Consider the following 17,872-nt stretch of genomic DNA (forward strand, 5'->3'; position numbering starts at 1 on the left):
TGATGGTTTCCAAATTTGAGTTCTTGTCTGCAAACACAATTTCTTAACTGGACTTTAACTTTTATTTGACATCTATTGACTGTCATGTTTCTGTGATGTATTAAAATGAACTTAGTATAACTTAGCTAAAACAGGCTTTTACCAGCATGTTTTTGTGTACTGTAACAGTTACCTGTGATGTAAAGGGAGCAAGGCAGAGCCTGGAATCCCTTTCTGGCAGCCCAACATCACACCGACAGCTCAGCAGTCCTCCAATGATCATGTTACAGTAATTTGGCCATGGTGAAACACAGAGTGATGGTTGAGGAGAAATTTGTTAACAGCCAGTAGCAACTGGAGGATCAGTGGAGATGTTGATAGGTTTGATCATGTTTGTGTTAGAGGAAAGAAATTAGAAGACATGCAGCAGAAGAATGGCAGCAGTACGAGACAGTCTTGGGTTAGGGAGCCAGGAACTTGACTCTTGGTCTGAATAGAGCTCTTGATAGTAGACTTACTAAACCATATATACTCTTTTAGCTCTAGCAGTTTACAGCTTTCTTCTGTGTGGTTTTTAATTTTGCCTGTAACACCTCCTAGGGAAAACGCCCAGCTGCTGAAGATGGGCAATAAGAAGAGAGTTTTGTTGCTCGGATCTGGATATGTTTCTGGCCCTGTGCTTGAATATCTCACTAGAGATTCCAATGTTGACATCACAGTTGGTATGTAAGACTTTGCTTGCTTTCAATTGAAAAATTATGTCTTATTTAAACCTGCTAGCATGGAAGAACCTTTTTCATAAATAGTGGATGGATCTGGTTCTGAGAACAGGTGACGAAAATCCTTACTATGCACAGAAGAAAAGGTTTTTATAGCTTTCTAAGCATTTTGAGTTTGTATAATCAATTTGAAAATTACATGGGCATGTTAAGAATTTACTGTTTGCATGTGTAACCTATAGGGAAATTAGATGCATTTTTCCTCTAACCTGCTTTGGGCTTGGGATTGGTTTTGTGGCTAGTTAGTCACTTCTGTTGGTGCTTGGCTGTTTTTTCAGCCTCACACAACAAGAAGACGAAATTGTTTTTATGGACATTTGCATGTCTGAAGCCTCTGCTGTTGTTATAACCAGTATTGTGGTGTTAAACCCTCAGACACTGACCTTCCCACCAGCCCCATGTGCCTGCTTGTTCATTCCTCTGTTTTGGCTTTATCTGTAGCATATTTTAGGCTGAGCATTTCATAAACACTTTTCTTTACTGTCAGTGATGACTTTACCCTGATTCCGTGGTTTCGGATTTAAAACTGAGGCTGTATTGCCTGGAAGATACTTTGTTGGGAAGTGGTTTCCTTTAAAACTTACCATTGTATTTCTGTATATTTTGTTGTTGCTTTGGTTTGTTTTTTCCCTTCATACTACTTTCATACTTGGCTGCTTTTGGTACCCTTTGTGGTGATAACCATAGTACTTTTAACCCCTGGGAAACGATTTACTAGGAGGAAGAGGAGAACTCTTGAGGAAGCTGCACCCATCTTGTGGGCAGTGCCTGATATGGTGAACAGGGAAGGATTACAGCAATGTGCAGTGTCCATCCCCTCATCAGTATGGAGGCTGCATCTAGTCCCTGCAGTACAGCAGCAGTAAGGGAAACCAGATGAACTGGAGGATCTGTTTTGCCAAGCACTGAGCAACATTGCAGGTGCTTCTTGCCTGGGTAGCTTAAAACCAAGAAGTTACTACAGCACACAAAAAAAAATCAGAAGGAAGGAGACATGATCATGTTACTTGTCTAATATTTGGCAGCAAGCAGGTAGACAGAAAAGCATAAAATGCACTTCACAGTGCCACCTTTACTTTCCCTGCTGTTAGGCTACACCACTTCAATTCCAAATGACAAAAATCTTAATTGGGAAACCTTAATGTAATAATTTTTTGTTTGTTTGTTTTAATTTGTAGACAATTTTGCTTAGCTCTTTTCTCTCAGCACAAGTTGATTACTAGGGTACAGAAAATCACCCTCTGGCAATGTTTAGTTCCCATTGACTTTGGAAAGGCCATAAGGAAATAAGGCCTTAAGTTAGAGGCACAGATGCTTTTAATTCTCTAAGCCTGTGCTCCACCTGCTGCCTTCACTGCCCACTCCTGGCTGTGTTCCCATTGCTGTCCTTGTGCTGGCAGTGTGGTGAGCTGGGACAGGAAGCCAATGCACTTCCAGACAGATGTGATAAAAACTGATTGCATTAACATGAATGTCATTTTCAGTTCTGCTTTCCTTAAAATGGTGAGTATCAATGGCAGTAGCAGCAAAGTAATAGGAAGGAACTAGTGGAGGTAGGCAGAGACTGGATTTCTCCCTTTTAGTGAACATACATATGTATATATATATATATATATATAGGCATGTGCAGGATTTATTTAATTTATGCCCAATTTCAGCTGTTAGTGAAGGAAAACATCCATGCAACTGTTTCTCTTTGGAAAGAAGGAGGTGTGTGTAAAGCACAATTATAAATGAGAGTGTTTTGGACTTACCTTCATCTTGAGGTAACAGTTAATGTGTTTTGCTTTTAAAACAGCGTCTGTCATGAAGGAACAACTTGAACAACTGACGAAAAAATACAGCGGCGTTACTTCAATTCATATGGATGTCGTTAAGCATGAGGACAAGCTGTCCTCTTTGGTGAAGAAACACGACCTTGTGATCAGGTCAGAATTCTGTGTAGAACATGATAGGCTCAACCCTGAATCATACTGCTACTTTCTCCTGGTTCACTGACTTAAATCAACATGGTAACTTTTTTTCTTAATGCCCAAGAAGTGGGGTCGTATTTGTGTATGTAAATAGCTGTAAATGACCACTGCCTTTTCATGTAGCGAGGTGTCAGGGCTTTTGAAGGGGCTTTGACTGCAACATCTCTTTAGAAATGTTCACCAGTTACATGGACAGCCTTGTTAGTGTGAGGGGCCAGTTGTATCCAGCACTGTATGTGTTCCTAGGATCAAACGCACATGTTGGCAGGAGGAGGCAATATTCTGACATCTTGGTCACTTCTCCTGAACATGCCATTAAGAACCATCCCTTTCCCGGTATTAAAATAGGGGAGGAAATGACTTCATGGTCCTTGATATTTTGTCCCTTTGGCCACGGATTCCATGAGTGTTGTTTCCTTTCCATGTAGAGCATGCATTTGACAAAGTGCTTCAGCAAGATCATTGTAATGTAAGCTTTATCAAGGATGGTTTTACAGTTTTGCATCTTCTAAACTTCCAGCATGCCTGCTTAGAAGGTGGCCTTGAAAAGAGGTCAGTGGTTTGTTTTTTACCAAGAGAAGTGTGACAAAAGATGCTGTCTAAAGAATGACTCCTGTGCTGTCCTGCGCCCTGTTCTGAGTGCATACATCAGTGCTCTTCTGATAGGTTAGCATTTCACTTATGTAGGTGTGAAACTGCTCAGGGCAAGGCAAGTATGACTGTTGCATTTACTTGAGCTCTTTTGTAGGCATACAAAAAACATCTGTGAGCGTCTTTCCAGTGACAGCATAAGTAACGGGATTTTGTTGTTGTGTGATTCTCCTTCATTTTTAGTCTGCTGCCTTATTCAGTACACCCTTTGGTGGCTAAGAAATGTATTGACAACAAAGTGAACTTGGTAACAGCCAGCTACTTAACACCAGCTATGAAAGAACTCCAGGAGAGGTAGGTGTGAGAGTAACATCTCCCTGGTGTTGCTTCCTTCTTTAGTGCATTATCTGAATATTTTGCAGTCCCTTACGCCTATGGTGCTTAATGTGAATTGCTGTTTCCTGCATTCTTTTTCCTTCCCTTTCTATGATGGAGGGCTAAGTCCTGTTTCCCAAAGCTGCATGTGAAGGCTGTGGCAGAGCAGAGAAAGGAGTGCACACAGCAATCTGGTCAGACAAGTACTCTAAACCCTGAACAGACTTTCCTGCATGACTCATCTTATTCCATGTTAATGTGCCTTTCCCACTTCCCTCAAACCTGTTAGGATTTTGAACTTGGCTAATATTCAAGCAGTTCTGTCACACTTTCAAAACAAACAAACAAAGACACTTCTCATTTGTCAAAACAAAGTGATTTTGAAAATAAATCGCCTCAGCTTGTAGCATAAGTGAGCTGCTCTGGGAGTGCAGGCAACTGTTAAAAAGCAAAATGCTTTTAATTTGGAAAAGAGGCCTTTCAATCTCTCTCCCTTTCAGGAGTTGTTTAGGGCAATTACGAGTAGCTCTATGCTGCCTTCTGCATTACCACCGTCATTACAGTACTGTCCAGGAGAATGTGGGGTGTGGAGTAGATAGTAAGCCACCAGTAGATGGTGGCTTTTTCCACCAGCCCTTAGATGTTGCAGCAAAGTAAGAGAAACCAAGGCTACAGCGACTCTTGGACAATTGCCACTCATCAGTTTTTAACATCTACTTCTGTTTTTTACCAAAAGCTACAGGCAGAGCCCAGAATTTGCTGTGCTATGGAAAGTGCACTGGGCCTTTGTTGGACAGATTTCCTGAAGAAAAGGCCAATAATTGTGGCTATTCTGACAGCTCTGCATTTCTGTTACTTTTAGTGTAGAGGCTGCTGGTATTACAGTTATCAGTGAAATGGGTTTGGATCCTGGTCTTGACCATATGTTGGCGAAGGAATGTATTGACAAAGCCAAAGAAGTTGGTGCTACGGTAAGGTTGGCAGGTAGTGCAATAGTTCTGCCAAGATTTTGTTAGTAAAGTTGTTCCTTTGACACCAGACACTTTCTGGGCGTGTCACTGATGTGTAACAGACTCTGGACACTTTTCTTCCTCTGATGCTTGGAATTTGGTGCCAAGTGATCCAATTTGTGAGACCATCAACTGAGATGCCTTTGCCCCAGTGTATGTTTTGATTTCCTCTCCTTTATGGACATTGCCTGTGGTGTGACAACTTGGCACTGTTGCTCAGTGAAATTCTTTTTATTTCCCCTGTACATCTTCTGATTTGGCCAATTCAGAGGCAGATGTGCACAGAAAGTTGAAGAACTGATGGGGATTCTGCAGGGTATCTCTGTTTGGTTTGCATCCTGATCTGTCTTCTCCTCATTGTTTCTTTCCTGTGGATGAATGTGGCAGGTTGTATCCTACACCTCTTTCTGCGGTGGCCTACCAGCTCCAGAGCACTCTGACAATCCTCTGAGATACAAGTTCAGCTGGAGCCCACAAGGAGTGTTGCTGAATACAGTTCAGTCTGCTACATATTTAAAAAATGGAGAGGTGAAGTAATTCTAAGATTTCCATTTAAAGCCAGACAAAGAAGGTGGTATTGGGCCGAGGAGGGAATTGGGATTTGTAAGGTGCTATGTTTACTTTCAAGCCAGTGAGAGTCAGTTGCCTAAGCAAGTTGCATACATCACTTAATCCTGTGTTTGGAGCATGATGGTTCCTGGCTGCCCCCAGCTTAATTCCTTCTTACTGTACAGAAACTGTTTGCAAAGGAGTGTGTTCTAATGACTGAAGTACTGGGCTGAGGCTGGTGTTTTGGGTTCAGCTTCCACCCCTGTTGTGTGTTGCTTCTGCCACTTAATTGCCCTGTCTTTGGTTCTGAAACAAAGGTGAGAGTGCATCCTTCTGCTTGCTTTTCTGTCTAGTCGTGTCTGTAAACCAGACAACTTCACTGTGTACTTCCACATTGTATAGCAGAATTCTTGATTGATTTTCTTTTGGTGCAATCTGTAATACTAATAACCCACTGAGTGGGTTTTTTAAAAGCATACGGTGCTTTCTGATGTGCTTTATATAAGCTCTATTTTGCTGTTTGTGCAGGAGTCATTAGACTTAACCTAGCAAATGTCACTGCATCTGTTTTATGGAAAGATCATACCTGATTTGTGCAAAGCTATTGCAAGCTGCTATCGTGTTTCTGATTTCCAGTCCTACCTTTTTGATCACTCCTACTTGCTCAGAATAGTTACTGAACAGGGGCTCTTCAAATGTCAAAGAGACTGCCTTGTATAACCACCATAAAGTTTAACTAATTATCTAAACTTTTGATGTGCAATACTGAGAAATCGTTTGAGATGTTTTTTATCATGACATTTTGGTGCTTTAGAGTTCTTATTGCTGTAAGAATGGAGAAATTCAGGGGCTGTACACGGGATCATTATTATAAAGCAAAAGCACATAAGTTTCAGACGAAAGGATCTCTTGGAGAATGTGAAAATGTTTCTTATTTAATTCTGACCTAGTTCACCCATTGCTAGGAAAAATTAGATCATGCATATGAATGATTCATTATGAGAGCACTATGTGAGCTTGTCAGTAAATTGTGCAAGTTTTCCTTCTTGCTACTAAATCCTGAGTTGTCTTTGACTGGTGTGCAGGATTCTTCCACACTAGTGTCTTGCCTGACAAATACAGTAAGATCTTTCAGCATTGCTGCAGACTTCATTGCTATAGTCTGTCTTCTGGAAGGAAACCTTGCCCTTTTGCCCAGAAACCACAAAATGAGTTTGAATTGATGCTGTGTAGCAGATCTGTGCATCAGCTGCTTGAGAGAAGCAGGGTTCAAGACTTTGGCTGGGAGTGATAATAGAGCTAGTCAACCTTATTTTGTTTTCCTTAAACAATGTGTGTCTCTGTGCTTTGTAGCTGCAAGTGAAGTTGCACATGGGCAGCAATTTTATCAGTGAGGTATCACCTGATTTATTTCAGTCTTTATAAAAAGAAACCCCAAAACCCCATCCTTCTCTTTACATCTGCCTTCTCTTCCCCCATAAAAGAAGAGAATAAAAAAAATGACCAAAAAGCAGGGAGCCTATGGACAGAATCTCCCTTCACACTGCTGTAGTTTGGGGAAGTGCTCCAAAATTACACTAATGCAAGTGCAGTTGGAACCTGCCACCTTAATATAAATGCAGCATGAATTAACAGTGTGTGTGAGAAGGCTTTGGCTTGGTTTAGCCTTTGGCTAGTAGTGGCTGACAGAATGCGTGCTCCTCCATCACAGGATGTGCTTAAATGGCTTACGCAGCTGCTTTGTTTAGAGTGGGCCTTGGCTTGCACCAGAAACACTAAGCATATCGTTCCCTTTTTGAGCATACTTCCATCTTTTCTGTTGTAAAATAAATTAAATAACACTGCACCAAAATAATATTGCTGTTCTTTCACGAAATTTAGATGATCAATATTCCAGCTGGAGGGGCATTGCTTGACTCTGTTACTCCGATGGATTTTTTCCCAGGATTAAATCTCGAAGGTTTTCCTAACAGAGACAGTACAAAATATGCTGAGCCATATGGTATTCAGACAGCTCACACTTTGCTGAGAGGCACCTTAAGATACAAAGTAAGTTGTTGTTCTTGTTGTTATGACTAATTATAATTTTCTTCAAGAGATAAATGTTATCATTTCAAGAAAACCGTATATTTAAAAATCAGCCTTTTATAGCTTTGTATTTGCTATTTATGAGCTCTCCACTATCCTATTTGAGAGATAACTGAAAGCACTTCTCTCAATTTTTTAAATGTGGCTTTACTTGATTTATTTCACAGGTGTTTGCTGCAAACCAGAAAAATACTTTTACTTGATTTAGGCAGCTTGTCAGTTGGCATGCATAGTCTGTATCTATCTGTTTCTTTATTTCTCTGGCTCTGTATTTGTTGTCAGACCAACAGAAGACATTACAACAATACACATCACACAAACCTGTTATGTATTTTTAAGACTTGATCTATTCTCTTACATGTGATAAGCAACAAACTGTAAGTTCAAATTTTTATATTCCTGTGAAAAACACACTGTACAAATCTTACAGAAAACTGATTTTCCATTAGAAATTTTTTAATGAAGTAACTGTAAATCTTGAATTTGAATAGCTATAACGTTTTGGTCAGTTAAGTAAAATGTTAAGAGATAAATAGTTTTCCTTCTAACTGATACACTGTTTTCCTTCCATTCGTTAGGTGTAAAAAGCAGATATTTTCCTTCAGCTATTTTTTAATTATTATTTTGTTGGTCAATATACATTAAGAAGCAGTAAACCTTAAACCATATTGAAGGTTTAAAAAAGCTTTTATGGGTGTCATGTCTATTGAGTTAAGGTTTGTGTCAAGGTTTAAGTTATTGTTGTTTTGTATATGGCTTGAGGAATGTGTGTGTCCTTTCCCTCTTAATTCCTCTCTTGCAATACAACAGGATTTTTCCTTTATTTCTGGGAGGGAGGCTTGCTTAGCAAAAGAAGGTGGAAGGCCAATGTAGGGGAATAAAGGTTACAAATTGCAATAGCTCTCTCTTTGTCAGTCTAGATACAATCTCTTGTTCAGAAGCTAAAAATATGTGGAAGGCATCTATCTTGTCATGAAGCCTTAATATGACTCTTCCATATGGTGCCTGGTAAAAATCTCTCTTTTTGTATAGCTGTTAGCACAAGGAAAACCGAAAATGTCAGTGTGACATAAGAGTTGTTATCAGTGTGCTCCAGGAGTGATGTTTCTGTGGTTAGTTTTGTTTCTTAGCCCCCAGGCCAGGCCCATCCCTTTGGGCTGGGGTGGCGCTGGCTGGGCTGCGTGCCGTGCCTCTGCCCGCGGTGCCTGCACGCCAGGAGGCGGTGCTCAGCAGGGCTGGAGCTGAGGCTGGCCCTTTGCCCGTGCTGCTCTGCTGCAGAGCAGGGAGGGGTCGCTCAGGGCGGGGGCTCACATCTCCTCAGAGTGCCTGTCCTAGCTGAACGTCAGCTAGCTAATGGAGTCAGGTCAGAAGGAGGTGTCACAGAACGATCTCACTGCAGGGCCATCTGAGCTGATAGCCTAGTGCAGGTGGAGGTGGCTCCTAGTTCTATTTAGCCCTCTTTCAGGGTGCTTTATTTCCACCATTCTGCTTGTTTATAGTGTTTCTGGTCACCTGCATGTAAGTGTTTTCAGGTATGTAGCAGTAGGAGTGCAGTGGGGATAGAAACAAAAATGAGCAGAAGCTAGCTGAGACTTCTTTTATCATGCAGCCTATTGCAGCCTTGCAGTTCTGTTCAATATGATTCCACTGCTCTCCTGTGTTTGTTTCTGATGGTGCTGAAGGGACGATACACAGGATTCTTATCTCTCAAATCAGTTTATCTGGTGTCCATACAGTCACACTGGTGTAAACTGGGGTGAGCCAAGTTCAGCGTTGGGCTGTCTGTATGCAGTAGTTTGTTTATGGGCCAGATGGCTGATAGAACCCTGTCTGTGATGATGGACTGGAGTTTGAACAAGTGCTGGCCAGCTTAGCCCTTTGATCTCATGAACCAATGCTACTTGCCATGGAGGTATTGATGGCAGAATAATAATGCCATTAAAGAGGGTATTGAAAAAGTAGGGTGAGGGGTGGAGGGGGGCTGAACAAGATACTGCTCTGTAGCAGTGACCCCACTGGCATCCTGTCCTAGCTGCTGTCTTCCCATGGGAATAACACATAACATGGCCATGGTTGTGTCCACCACTACACTCAAACCAAGAGCAAATATTCATCTCGGTTTCAAGCCATCATGATTTTTAACCATGTTATTCTTTTATTTCAGGGATACTCCAAAACCATGGGAGGCTTTGTAAAACTAGGATTAATTAACCCAGATCCTTATCCTTTGCTAAGTTCAACCTCGTCGCCTCTAACCTGGGTGAGTTACTGTGATTACTCTGCCTTCTTTCCTCTGTTTTTGTAATGAATTCCTTATTGCTAGGTTTGGGTGTGCTTAGCAATGGGAATCTATGCTTTTTGTTCCTGGAAATTAGGAAGATTTTCTTCAGCATAAACGTAATACAGTGCTGGAACAGGTTCTCAGAATGACTCTGGAGGCTTTCAGGACTTAGCTAGGCAAAGCTGCTGCTGACTTGAGTGCTGGTCGTACTTCTGCTTCAAGTAGGGTGTTGGGCTACGTGACCCTCAGTGGTCCTGTAAATATTTTTATGCATTGTCTTGAATTTTTCTGTTATTCAAAATCCCCAGTGCCTTAAGTTTGCAGTGTCCACACTGATACTGGCCCACGATCTTCGGTGTAAAAGTATTGTTTAGAGCATCACGAAGTAAGAGTTCATGACTAAATGAGTATATTACAATATTTTTTTTCCTGTTAAAACTCTTTGCAAGCTTTTTTTCCTTTGTGTTCTGTTATGCTGCTTTTCTGTCTTGCTTACTGATGCCTCACTTCATCTTAATCTTCGCCAAGGTATGACTCTTTCATGTCCTGCTGAGACATTTGATAATCAACATTTTGGTTGTATCTGTGGGCAAAGCAGGGAATTTCATATTTTGGTTTGGTGTAGAGAGCTGGAGTGAAAAACAGATTACTACTTCTCAGGTCTGTTTTTCTGTTGTGTGAGAAATTTTTCTTCCATTTTGGAGAAAAACCCTAAGAAAGTAGCTTTGTTTATTACTTATGTGAACAAAATTTAGATTTGTATTCAGTTTCCTTCCTTGTGCTTTTATCAGCATTAACCTGGAAAAAGACAACAGGCTTGGGCTGTGTGATGGTCTGAGGATAGCACAGTGTGTTTCTGATAATGCCATTACTGCAAGTGAAGAATGTCTTGAGTGTTCTCAAAACCAAGAAAGCACAAGGTGAAGAGGCTCAGTCTTGTGTATCTGTGATCAACATCCAGCACTGTTCATCTTCCCAAACTCCAGAAGATTTTGGGCTACTGTATGGGGACTAACTTGAGGTTTTTTAAGACAATTTTTGTCCACTTTCATTTCAATTTTAGGGTTACGATCTTTAAGTTTTCTTTGCAAAGATGGCTAGAATTTCCAGCCCTTCCAGCCTCAGTGAATAAGTACACAGTGTCCTGTAATCTGTGAAAATACCTTTAAACTCATTAGTCTCAGTGCAAACTTTGTCTCAGCAATGCTGTTACATCTTCGTGCTTTCCCTGCCCGGGAAGCAGAGGAGATAGGCTAAACTGAGCTTTTAAATAGACTCTGCAGTTCTTGCTTGCTTCATATCTTGGTCATAGCTCTGGTGGTTATCCATCCTGCTCTGAATGAAGCAAGCAATAATTTGCATCTGGAAAGCACAAAATGGCCTTCAGATATGCACAAAAGTCTTCAGAAAGCTTTTGGTAGTGCTCTCAGGATTGCCAGAGCCTTAGTCAGCTCATCAGTCTGTTTTCTTCCTTTTGAAAGGGACATTCTCAATTTCTAGACCAGCTGAAAGATATCCTTAAGGTCTTGATTCTCTGGCTGTCTCCAGAGTGTCTCTTTCACCCTAACATCCTCCCCGTGTTGCCTTGTTCATACAGATTTCTGTACTCTTTCATCACTGCCAGAGGAAAGGATAAGACTAAAAAGTAGGGGGGAGCAGCTGAGTGGTGGCATACAAAGTGTTTTAGGAGAAGATGACCCCTGTTCTCACTTGTTGCAATTAAAAATTTCAAACTATCTCACTTTCCCTGTACACCTAACCTCCCTTCTCAGGAGTCCTGGATATTAACTGAGCTTATTGGAGCAGTATGTTCTCAAAACCTCAGTTGAGAAGGAGTGGGCCTGACAGATGTCAGGCCTTCAGGAATTTTTTTCTTTTCTTTTAATACAGAAAGAGCTCATGTGCAAACTGGTTGGAATTAAGCCACCTGCTGAGTACCATGTTCTTAAAGAAGCTGTATTTAGCAAACTGGAAAAGGACAAAAGTCAGCTGGAGGCAGTGGAATGGTAAAACGTTCTAGTGATTTTTAAAGATTAAAAAAGAAATATTTTTTTTTTCAATTCTACCCATTTTTGGTCCTTGTTGAGACTGTTAGACTGGTACGCTGATGAAGCTGGGAGTTACAGAACTGAGACTGAGTGGTTTATGGGCAATGAGGTAAGTCTGTCTCATTTCTTCTGCCAGGCTAGGTTTACTGGGAGATGAACCAGTTCCAGCAGCAGATTCCATTGTGGGGGCTCTTGCAAAGCACATGGAGATGAAGCTGCCCTTTGGTATGTGAGAAATTCTTCTTTTTCATGGCTTTGAGTGGAACAAGTCAATATCTCTTCTTGTATTAGTTTGTTCACCTTCATTAATAAGCCTTCTTGTTAGTTTTTTTTCCCCGTCTTGTGATCTTTACTCCCCCAGTTTATTCTTTTTGTTCCCTGTTACATTTTTAGTTTCATTTCAATGCATTTTTTTATTTCTTTTCAATATTCTGCCCTCTTTAGTAGTCCCCATCTTAAGTCACTTGTCTGATACACGTGCTCTCAGTGCAGAGTACCGTGCTCATCAGGAACCCCATCTTGGCAGGACTGAAATACAAGTAATAATACTTTGTGTGCTTTTCTCTTAGGCACTGGAGAGAGAGATATGATTGTTATGAGAAATGAAATAGGTCTCAGGCATCCTTCTGGTCATTTGGAAGACAAATTTATCGATCTGGTTGTCTATGGTGACAACAAAGGATATTCTGCGATGGCCAAGACAGTGGGATACCCCACAGCTATTGCTGCTAAGATGGTTCTAGATGGTAAGTGGCTGTTCAGACTTCAGTAACAGTATTTCAACCCTCTGTCTTCCTGCCTGTGGAAGGCAGATATGTAGTGTTTCTGAAGTGTATATGTGGATAATTTTTTTAAATTTATCAAACTTTTCAAACTTACAGGAAATTTTAATGTGTGTATGTTTGGCTGTTTCAATGACAACTCTTAATTTACTGCATCCTCTATAGAGAATTGTGGTCATTTAATCTTAGATGTTTCACTGTTGTAGAGGAGACCTCTAGCATGCTAAATTGCAATTGATTGTGCCACAGTGAAGCAGGCTAACAAATACCTGTGCTGAACAAACTAGTGACTTGCACTACTGCTTTCTGGATTGATGGAATTTGAGGCTTGGGATGTATTACCTGATCATGTTTTGTCTATATATAAGCAGGCAGACTCTGCCTGGTCATCACCATGTTTAAGGAAATAGTGTGATTTCCCCTTGCTTGCTCTTAATCTTTAGAACTTCATTCTTCTTCTGGCTAACTGAAATGAGCAAAAAACTGCAGGGTTGGTTTGGGGTTTCCTTTGTTATTTAAAAAAACCCCAAAAAACAGCCCAAATTTTTGACATTTAGATGCTTTCCACCTAGCTGCAGTTTCACAGCTCTATAAATTAAAGTCAAGCTGTGTGAGCTACTGTGTTTCAAACTTCTTTTTCTTTATTTTTTGATACAGTACTGTTGCTGTATGAGAACATAATACCAGGGATGATAAATCTGCATATATATGTGTGTGTTTAAAAAATAGAAACCTGAAAATTTATATAATTGCAAATTGGTATTTGCATTTGTGATGACTTGACCTTGGCTGGATCCCAGGTGCCCACTCAGCCATCCTCTCGCTACTCCTCCTCAAGAGGACAGGGAGAGGAAACAAGATGAAAAAAATCATGAATTAAGATAAAGACAAGGATGTCACTTGCCAGTTACTGTCACAGGCAAACCAGACTTGATTTTGGGGAAAATTAATTTCGTTTATTGCCAATTAAAATAGGTTTGGATAGTGAAAAAAAAAAAAGAAAAAGACAAATTAAACCACATTCCTCCTGCCCCTTTTTCCCAGGCTTAACTTCACTTCTCCATTCCTGACTCAGACACTTCCTCTGCTTCACGCAGCACAGAGGGATGATGGAGGTGGGGGCTGTGGTCAGTCCCCAGCAGCTCCTCCCTGCTGCTCCTTCCTTCTCCTCTGCTGCAGGGCAATCTCTGCTCCAGTGCCTGGAGCACCTCCTCCTTGCCCCCTTCTCTGGAATTGGTGTCATAGGGCTGTTTCTCACACTTTTTCCTCACTGCTGTGCAGTGCTTTGCCCTCTCTGAACTCTGTTTTCCCAGAGGTGCCTCCGTGTTGGGGGAGGGGCCCTTCCCTGGGGGGGGGGTCGGTTGGACCAGCTGGAGTTGGCTTGTCCAGCCCAGGGCAGCCCTGGCCTCTCCTCACAGAAGCCACCCGCCAGACCCCGTTAGCAAAGCCTTGCCAAGGAAACCCAGTAAACCCTTCTTTCCCCTGCCTTTTGTTCCAGGTGAAATAGATGCCAAGGGCATGGTTCTACCACTGACAAAGAACGTTTATGGACCAATACTGGAACGTGTGCGGGCAGAAGGCATCGTGTACAGCACCCGCAGCCTTATCAAACAGTGACTGGGAGCAGTGCAGGCATTTGGGCTTGGGATTTATTTGCTGTGCTCATCCCCCTCTTTTGGGAATCTCGGTTTGGACCAGCTAAAGGCAGCACCTGCCATTTTGCACTCAGGTGATGCCTTCCATAAAACCAGTCAGTCAGTCACCTGACTTTGGTGTAGAAATTGTAGATACCCAGATGCATAAACTGTGGTATTTTCCTCTTAACTGTTACACTTTCATGTACATGGTTTAGCATCAACCAGATCTTTCCTTATTTCTGTCCTAAAATATCTTGGGAGGGTTTGGTTTTTGGTTAATAGAGTTTATCTTCTAAGTGTATAGGGCTACTATTGGGACAAAGTATAGGGTGATTACTGAGACAAAGGTAAACTGACAGAAAAAATCTTTATTGAATTCTTTCATAGTGGAAAAGTGTGTTTAATGAATTCCATTCATTAAGTTTAATCATACAGTAAAAATAATTTATCAGAATAACAGAGATGAAAGTGATACTTAAATTTTAAGCTTTGTCTCCCTTTTCCTTTAACAGTATTTGTGAATGTTTTCACGATAACAATATGCAAGAAATAGTTCAGAAATCCTGCACTACTAGCAAATAAGATCCTGATAAATCTTGAAAATTATGTTTTTAAATATTTGAAACCTTGATCTTAATAATTTTGAAATCCTTTTCTTACGACTACGAAAAATGAGTTGGAGGAGGAAGGAAGTTTGAAGCAAGCCTCCCCCATGGGGTTTCCTGGTCCCGGGTGGGAGCAGCTTGCAGCGTGTTGAAATGCCTCCTGTCGGGCAGTGCCCGCTGCTGCTGTGGGGAGGGCACGTCAGCATTCAGCTCTGCAGCTGGGAAGGGCAGTCTCAAATACAACACAGTTAATGTGCTTAGCAGCTGCTCCAAATGGCATGCTTCCTCCTTCCACTTACACTGTGTGCCTTGTCCAGGTTAAGGACTGTTACAAAGGGAATAGACTGTGTAGTGTAAGCAGCTTTGAAATGCAGTAGGCTTAGAGATTTAAATCACTGCTTTTTGAGTTAGCTTCTGTCCTTTTGCTGTCACGCTGCTGAGGTGTTCTTTGGGAGCCTGTCCATGCTACTCCGTAAGGGGCCGCTTCAGGCCGACGAGAGCCGGCCGCTGTGCCAGCTCACCTGGTGCCAACATGGACGTGCCAGCCTGGCTCCGGAGCCTGGTCAGTCCTGTCAGCCCAGAGCTGAGCTTCAGCCTGAGGGCAGCTTCTCTCTGACAAAACAGCAGTTGCCTCCTTCCAGGTCAGGGCTGCTTCTGTGGGTTTTGCTCAGGGATTTCTACAGCACCTTGCCATGTAGGCATGGCTTAGCCTTCCCCCGGGAGGCCTGCGAGCTGTGGGGCCCTGGGCACACACCGGCACCCGTGCAGCCGCCCGGAGCTCTGCGTCTGCACAGCCCAGCCCTGCGCCGGGAGCTGGCTGCCTGCAGCTCTGCCACAAGCACACTTTGCTGGGACACGCACAGCCTTTGGCCTCTCGGGGAAGCATCGTGCTGTGATCAGGGTCCCCAGGGGCTGGAATTCCAGGTGTTGCTCTGCCCAGTAGGAAAAGCAGCCCTAACAATGAAGTTTTGATCTCCAAATCTTGCTACTCAGGGTTTGGATGTTTTTTGTTTGTATGTAATGAAGTAGCAACTGCTACAAAGAGGAGGGTGAAAGGAGGGAGAAGGAAGAATGAAGGGCAAAGTATTACTGTCAGAGGAGAGCTTTTTATACTGAACCACTGAATGTTTTTATTTTTATCTGTCAAATTTGGATTCTGTTACAGTGCTATGCCTGTTACAAGTGTCAGATGAAATCCTGGCTCCACTGAGTTGCTTTGCTTCCCACTGGCCTTAAAGGCTGTTGGTTTGTTGTGTGGCTGGGTTGTGGAGCTGGGGTAGGGATGGGGCCTGCAGTGAATATTCTGCTCTCTGCTGCCTCCTCCTGCCCCTGGTAGGTTAAAGGCCTACAACTAAGGGTTAAAGGTAGACTTTGTATGTGCTGGTCCCTTCCAGTCCAATGCTTGGTGAGACCAGGATTTCACTTGAGAATTCTCTGTTTCCTCCTTTACCCCACAAATACACACCAAGAAGTTCTGATTCTGTAGGTATGCATGCACCTTGCTGGCTTTTCTGCCTAGGAAATCCAGTATGCAAAGAACATTGGAATTTTTAATAAGTATGTAGTCTCTTTGGAGCACAGAAAGGAGCACTACAGATTTTTTCTCCGAGAAACACTACTACTATTTTTGAAACTTTTTGTATCAGAATATATTTGTTTCCCAGTGCAATGCTGCTTTTTGAAGTTTAGACTTAAATGAATTTATTGCTCAGCTTTTGTATGAAGATTATTTCATTTCTTTTTGCATATTATTGAAAAGGTAATTGTATCTTATACACAAGGTTGCTTGAAAAAATAAATCTGAAAGCCTGTGCTTCATTGTCATGTCATCTTTACAGCCTGATGAGATGTATGTGGATGGGATTTGTTTTTTTACGTGGATGGCTATATTGAAAGGGTGTCTACACATGGACTTCTCTAGGTACATGAAACACCTTCCCATACTTCTTGCTAGACTCACAAGAGAAGACTATTCAAGTATTGTTTAAGCATCCACATCTAAGGCCCATATATAAATTTACAGACATATATATCTGTACCTAGACACCATCTTCAGCCATAATCTTAAGAGATGCAATATTTTAGAACGCTTTGTGCTGGGGCACAAGGACAACTACTTAACTGGAAAGGTAGAGATCAGTAGCTGTGTAATATCTCAAAGAAAAAAATATAAACCTGGGGTACAGTGCTTGTAGTTAGGCTGGAAAACTAACAAGAGGAGGGGGAGGAAAAAAATAAATGTAGCTTTGAGTGTGCAGCAGAATTTCTCGAGGCCAATCAGACTATCTCAAACACACTGCGGCTGAATTACGGTGCACAGGCTGTGACTTACCTGAAACAAGGGAAGTCCCTAAGCCACCACAGCACAAACCCGTGGAACGACGTGTCAGCCCTTTGCCTTGCTGCAGGGAAATGATGGAAACCACAACTCTGACCTAGGGAGCCTCAGACTGCTGGCAGTAGTTTTTAACCCCAAAAAGAGAACACAGCTCCTCTCCTCCCCAGCCCTGCTCTGCTTATGCTTCAGAATAATTGGAGAGGAATGAGTTTAACTTTGCTAAACTCAAAGTAAGTGTTTCCCACAGAAAATTTCAACCCATCTGAAATAGCATGCATTGTGCTAGGACGTAGCAATGGACTGTGCCAGGTAAAGCACTGTGCTAAAACATTGCTAACTAGTTCAGTCAACTAGTTTTCCAAGTCCATACTAAGGTCTCTAACTACTTTACTGTTGTGCTGACAGCTGTGAGTTTGTGTGACTTTCAGTCATCATTTATTGCTGACTTTGTAAAGCTTTTCCATGGGTATTAAATCACATCACCAGAATCACTAAAAAGATGGAATGTTAATAAATGGTGGTTTTGTTTGTTTGTTTGTTTAACTCTCCACTCGCCTACGATTTCTTAGGAGGAAGCTCAGTAATCAGGTTTTCATTGGCGCATTACTTATCAGCTTTGTAAAAAAAAATCTTAAACTGACATTGTTTATTAATATCCTGCTTCTTGCAGGAGATACATAACGTCTTTTCCACACTTGACCCAGTTTGAAAAGGCAAGCTCTGTGTCTTTTGAGTCTGTAGCTTGGATTACAAGAAAAAAATTAATTAGAATATGGCCTTTGTCTGAGAGAGGAACTGACACGCGTTTATTAAAATCTGTAATCCATCACGGTTGAA

The 17,872-nt window shown here is 41.8% G+C and overlaps 1 protein-coding gene across 1 annotated transcript; it reads left to right on the plus strand.

The window, feature by feature from the left end:
- Positions 1–579: 579 nt before the first annotated feature.
- Positions 580–14,072, plus strand: LOC103768471 (alpha-aminoadipic semialdehyde synthase, mitochondrial-like; the record flags this gene model as incomplete). Its single annotated transcript, XM_008935614.1, has 11 exons — positions 580–701; positions 2,557–2,686; positions 3,566–3,676; positions 4,560–4,668; positions 5,095–5,235; positions 7,138–7,305; positions 9,509–9,604; positions 11,516–11,631; positions 11,810–11,898; positions 12,243–12,419; positions 13,954–14,072. Coding segments are annotated over 11 exons (1,378 nt in total), but the record flags the coding sequence as incomplete, so codon positions are not given.
- Positions 14,073–17,872: the final 3,800 nt, after the last annotated feature.

This window comes from Merops nubicus, unplaced genomic scaffold (genome assembly GCF_000691845.1).
Source record: "Merops nubicus isolate BGI_N331 unplaced genomic scaffold, ASM69184v1 scaffold2772, whole genome shotgun sequence".
NCBI classification, from domain to species: domain Eukaryota; kingdom Metazoa; phylum Chordata; class Aves; order Coraciiformes; family Meropidae; genus Merops; species Merops nubicus.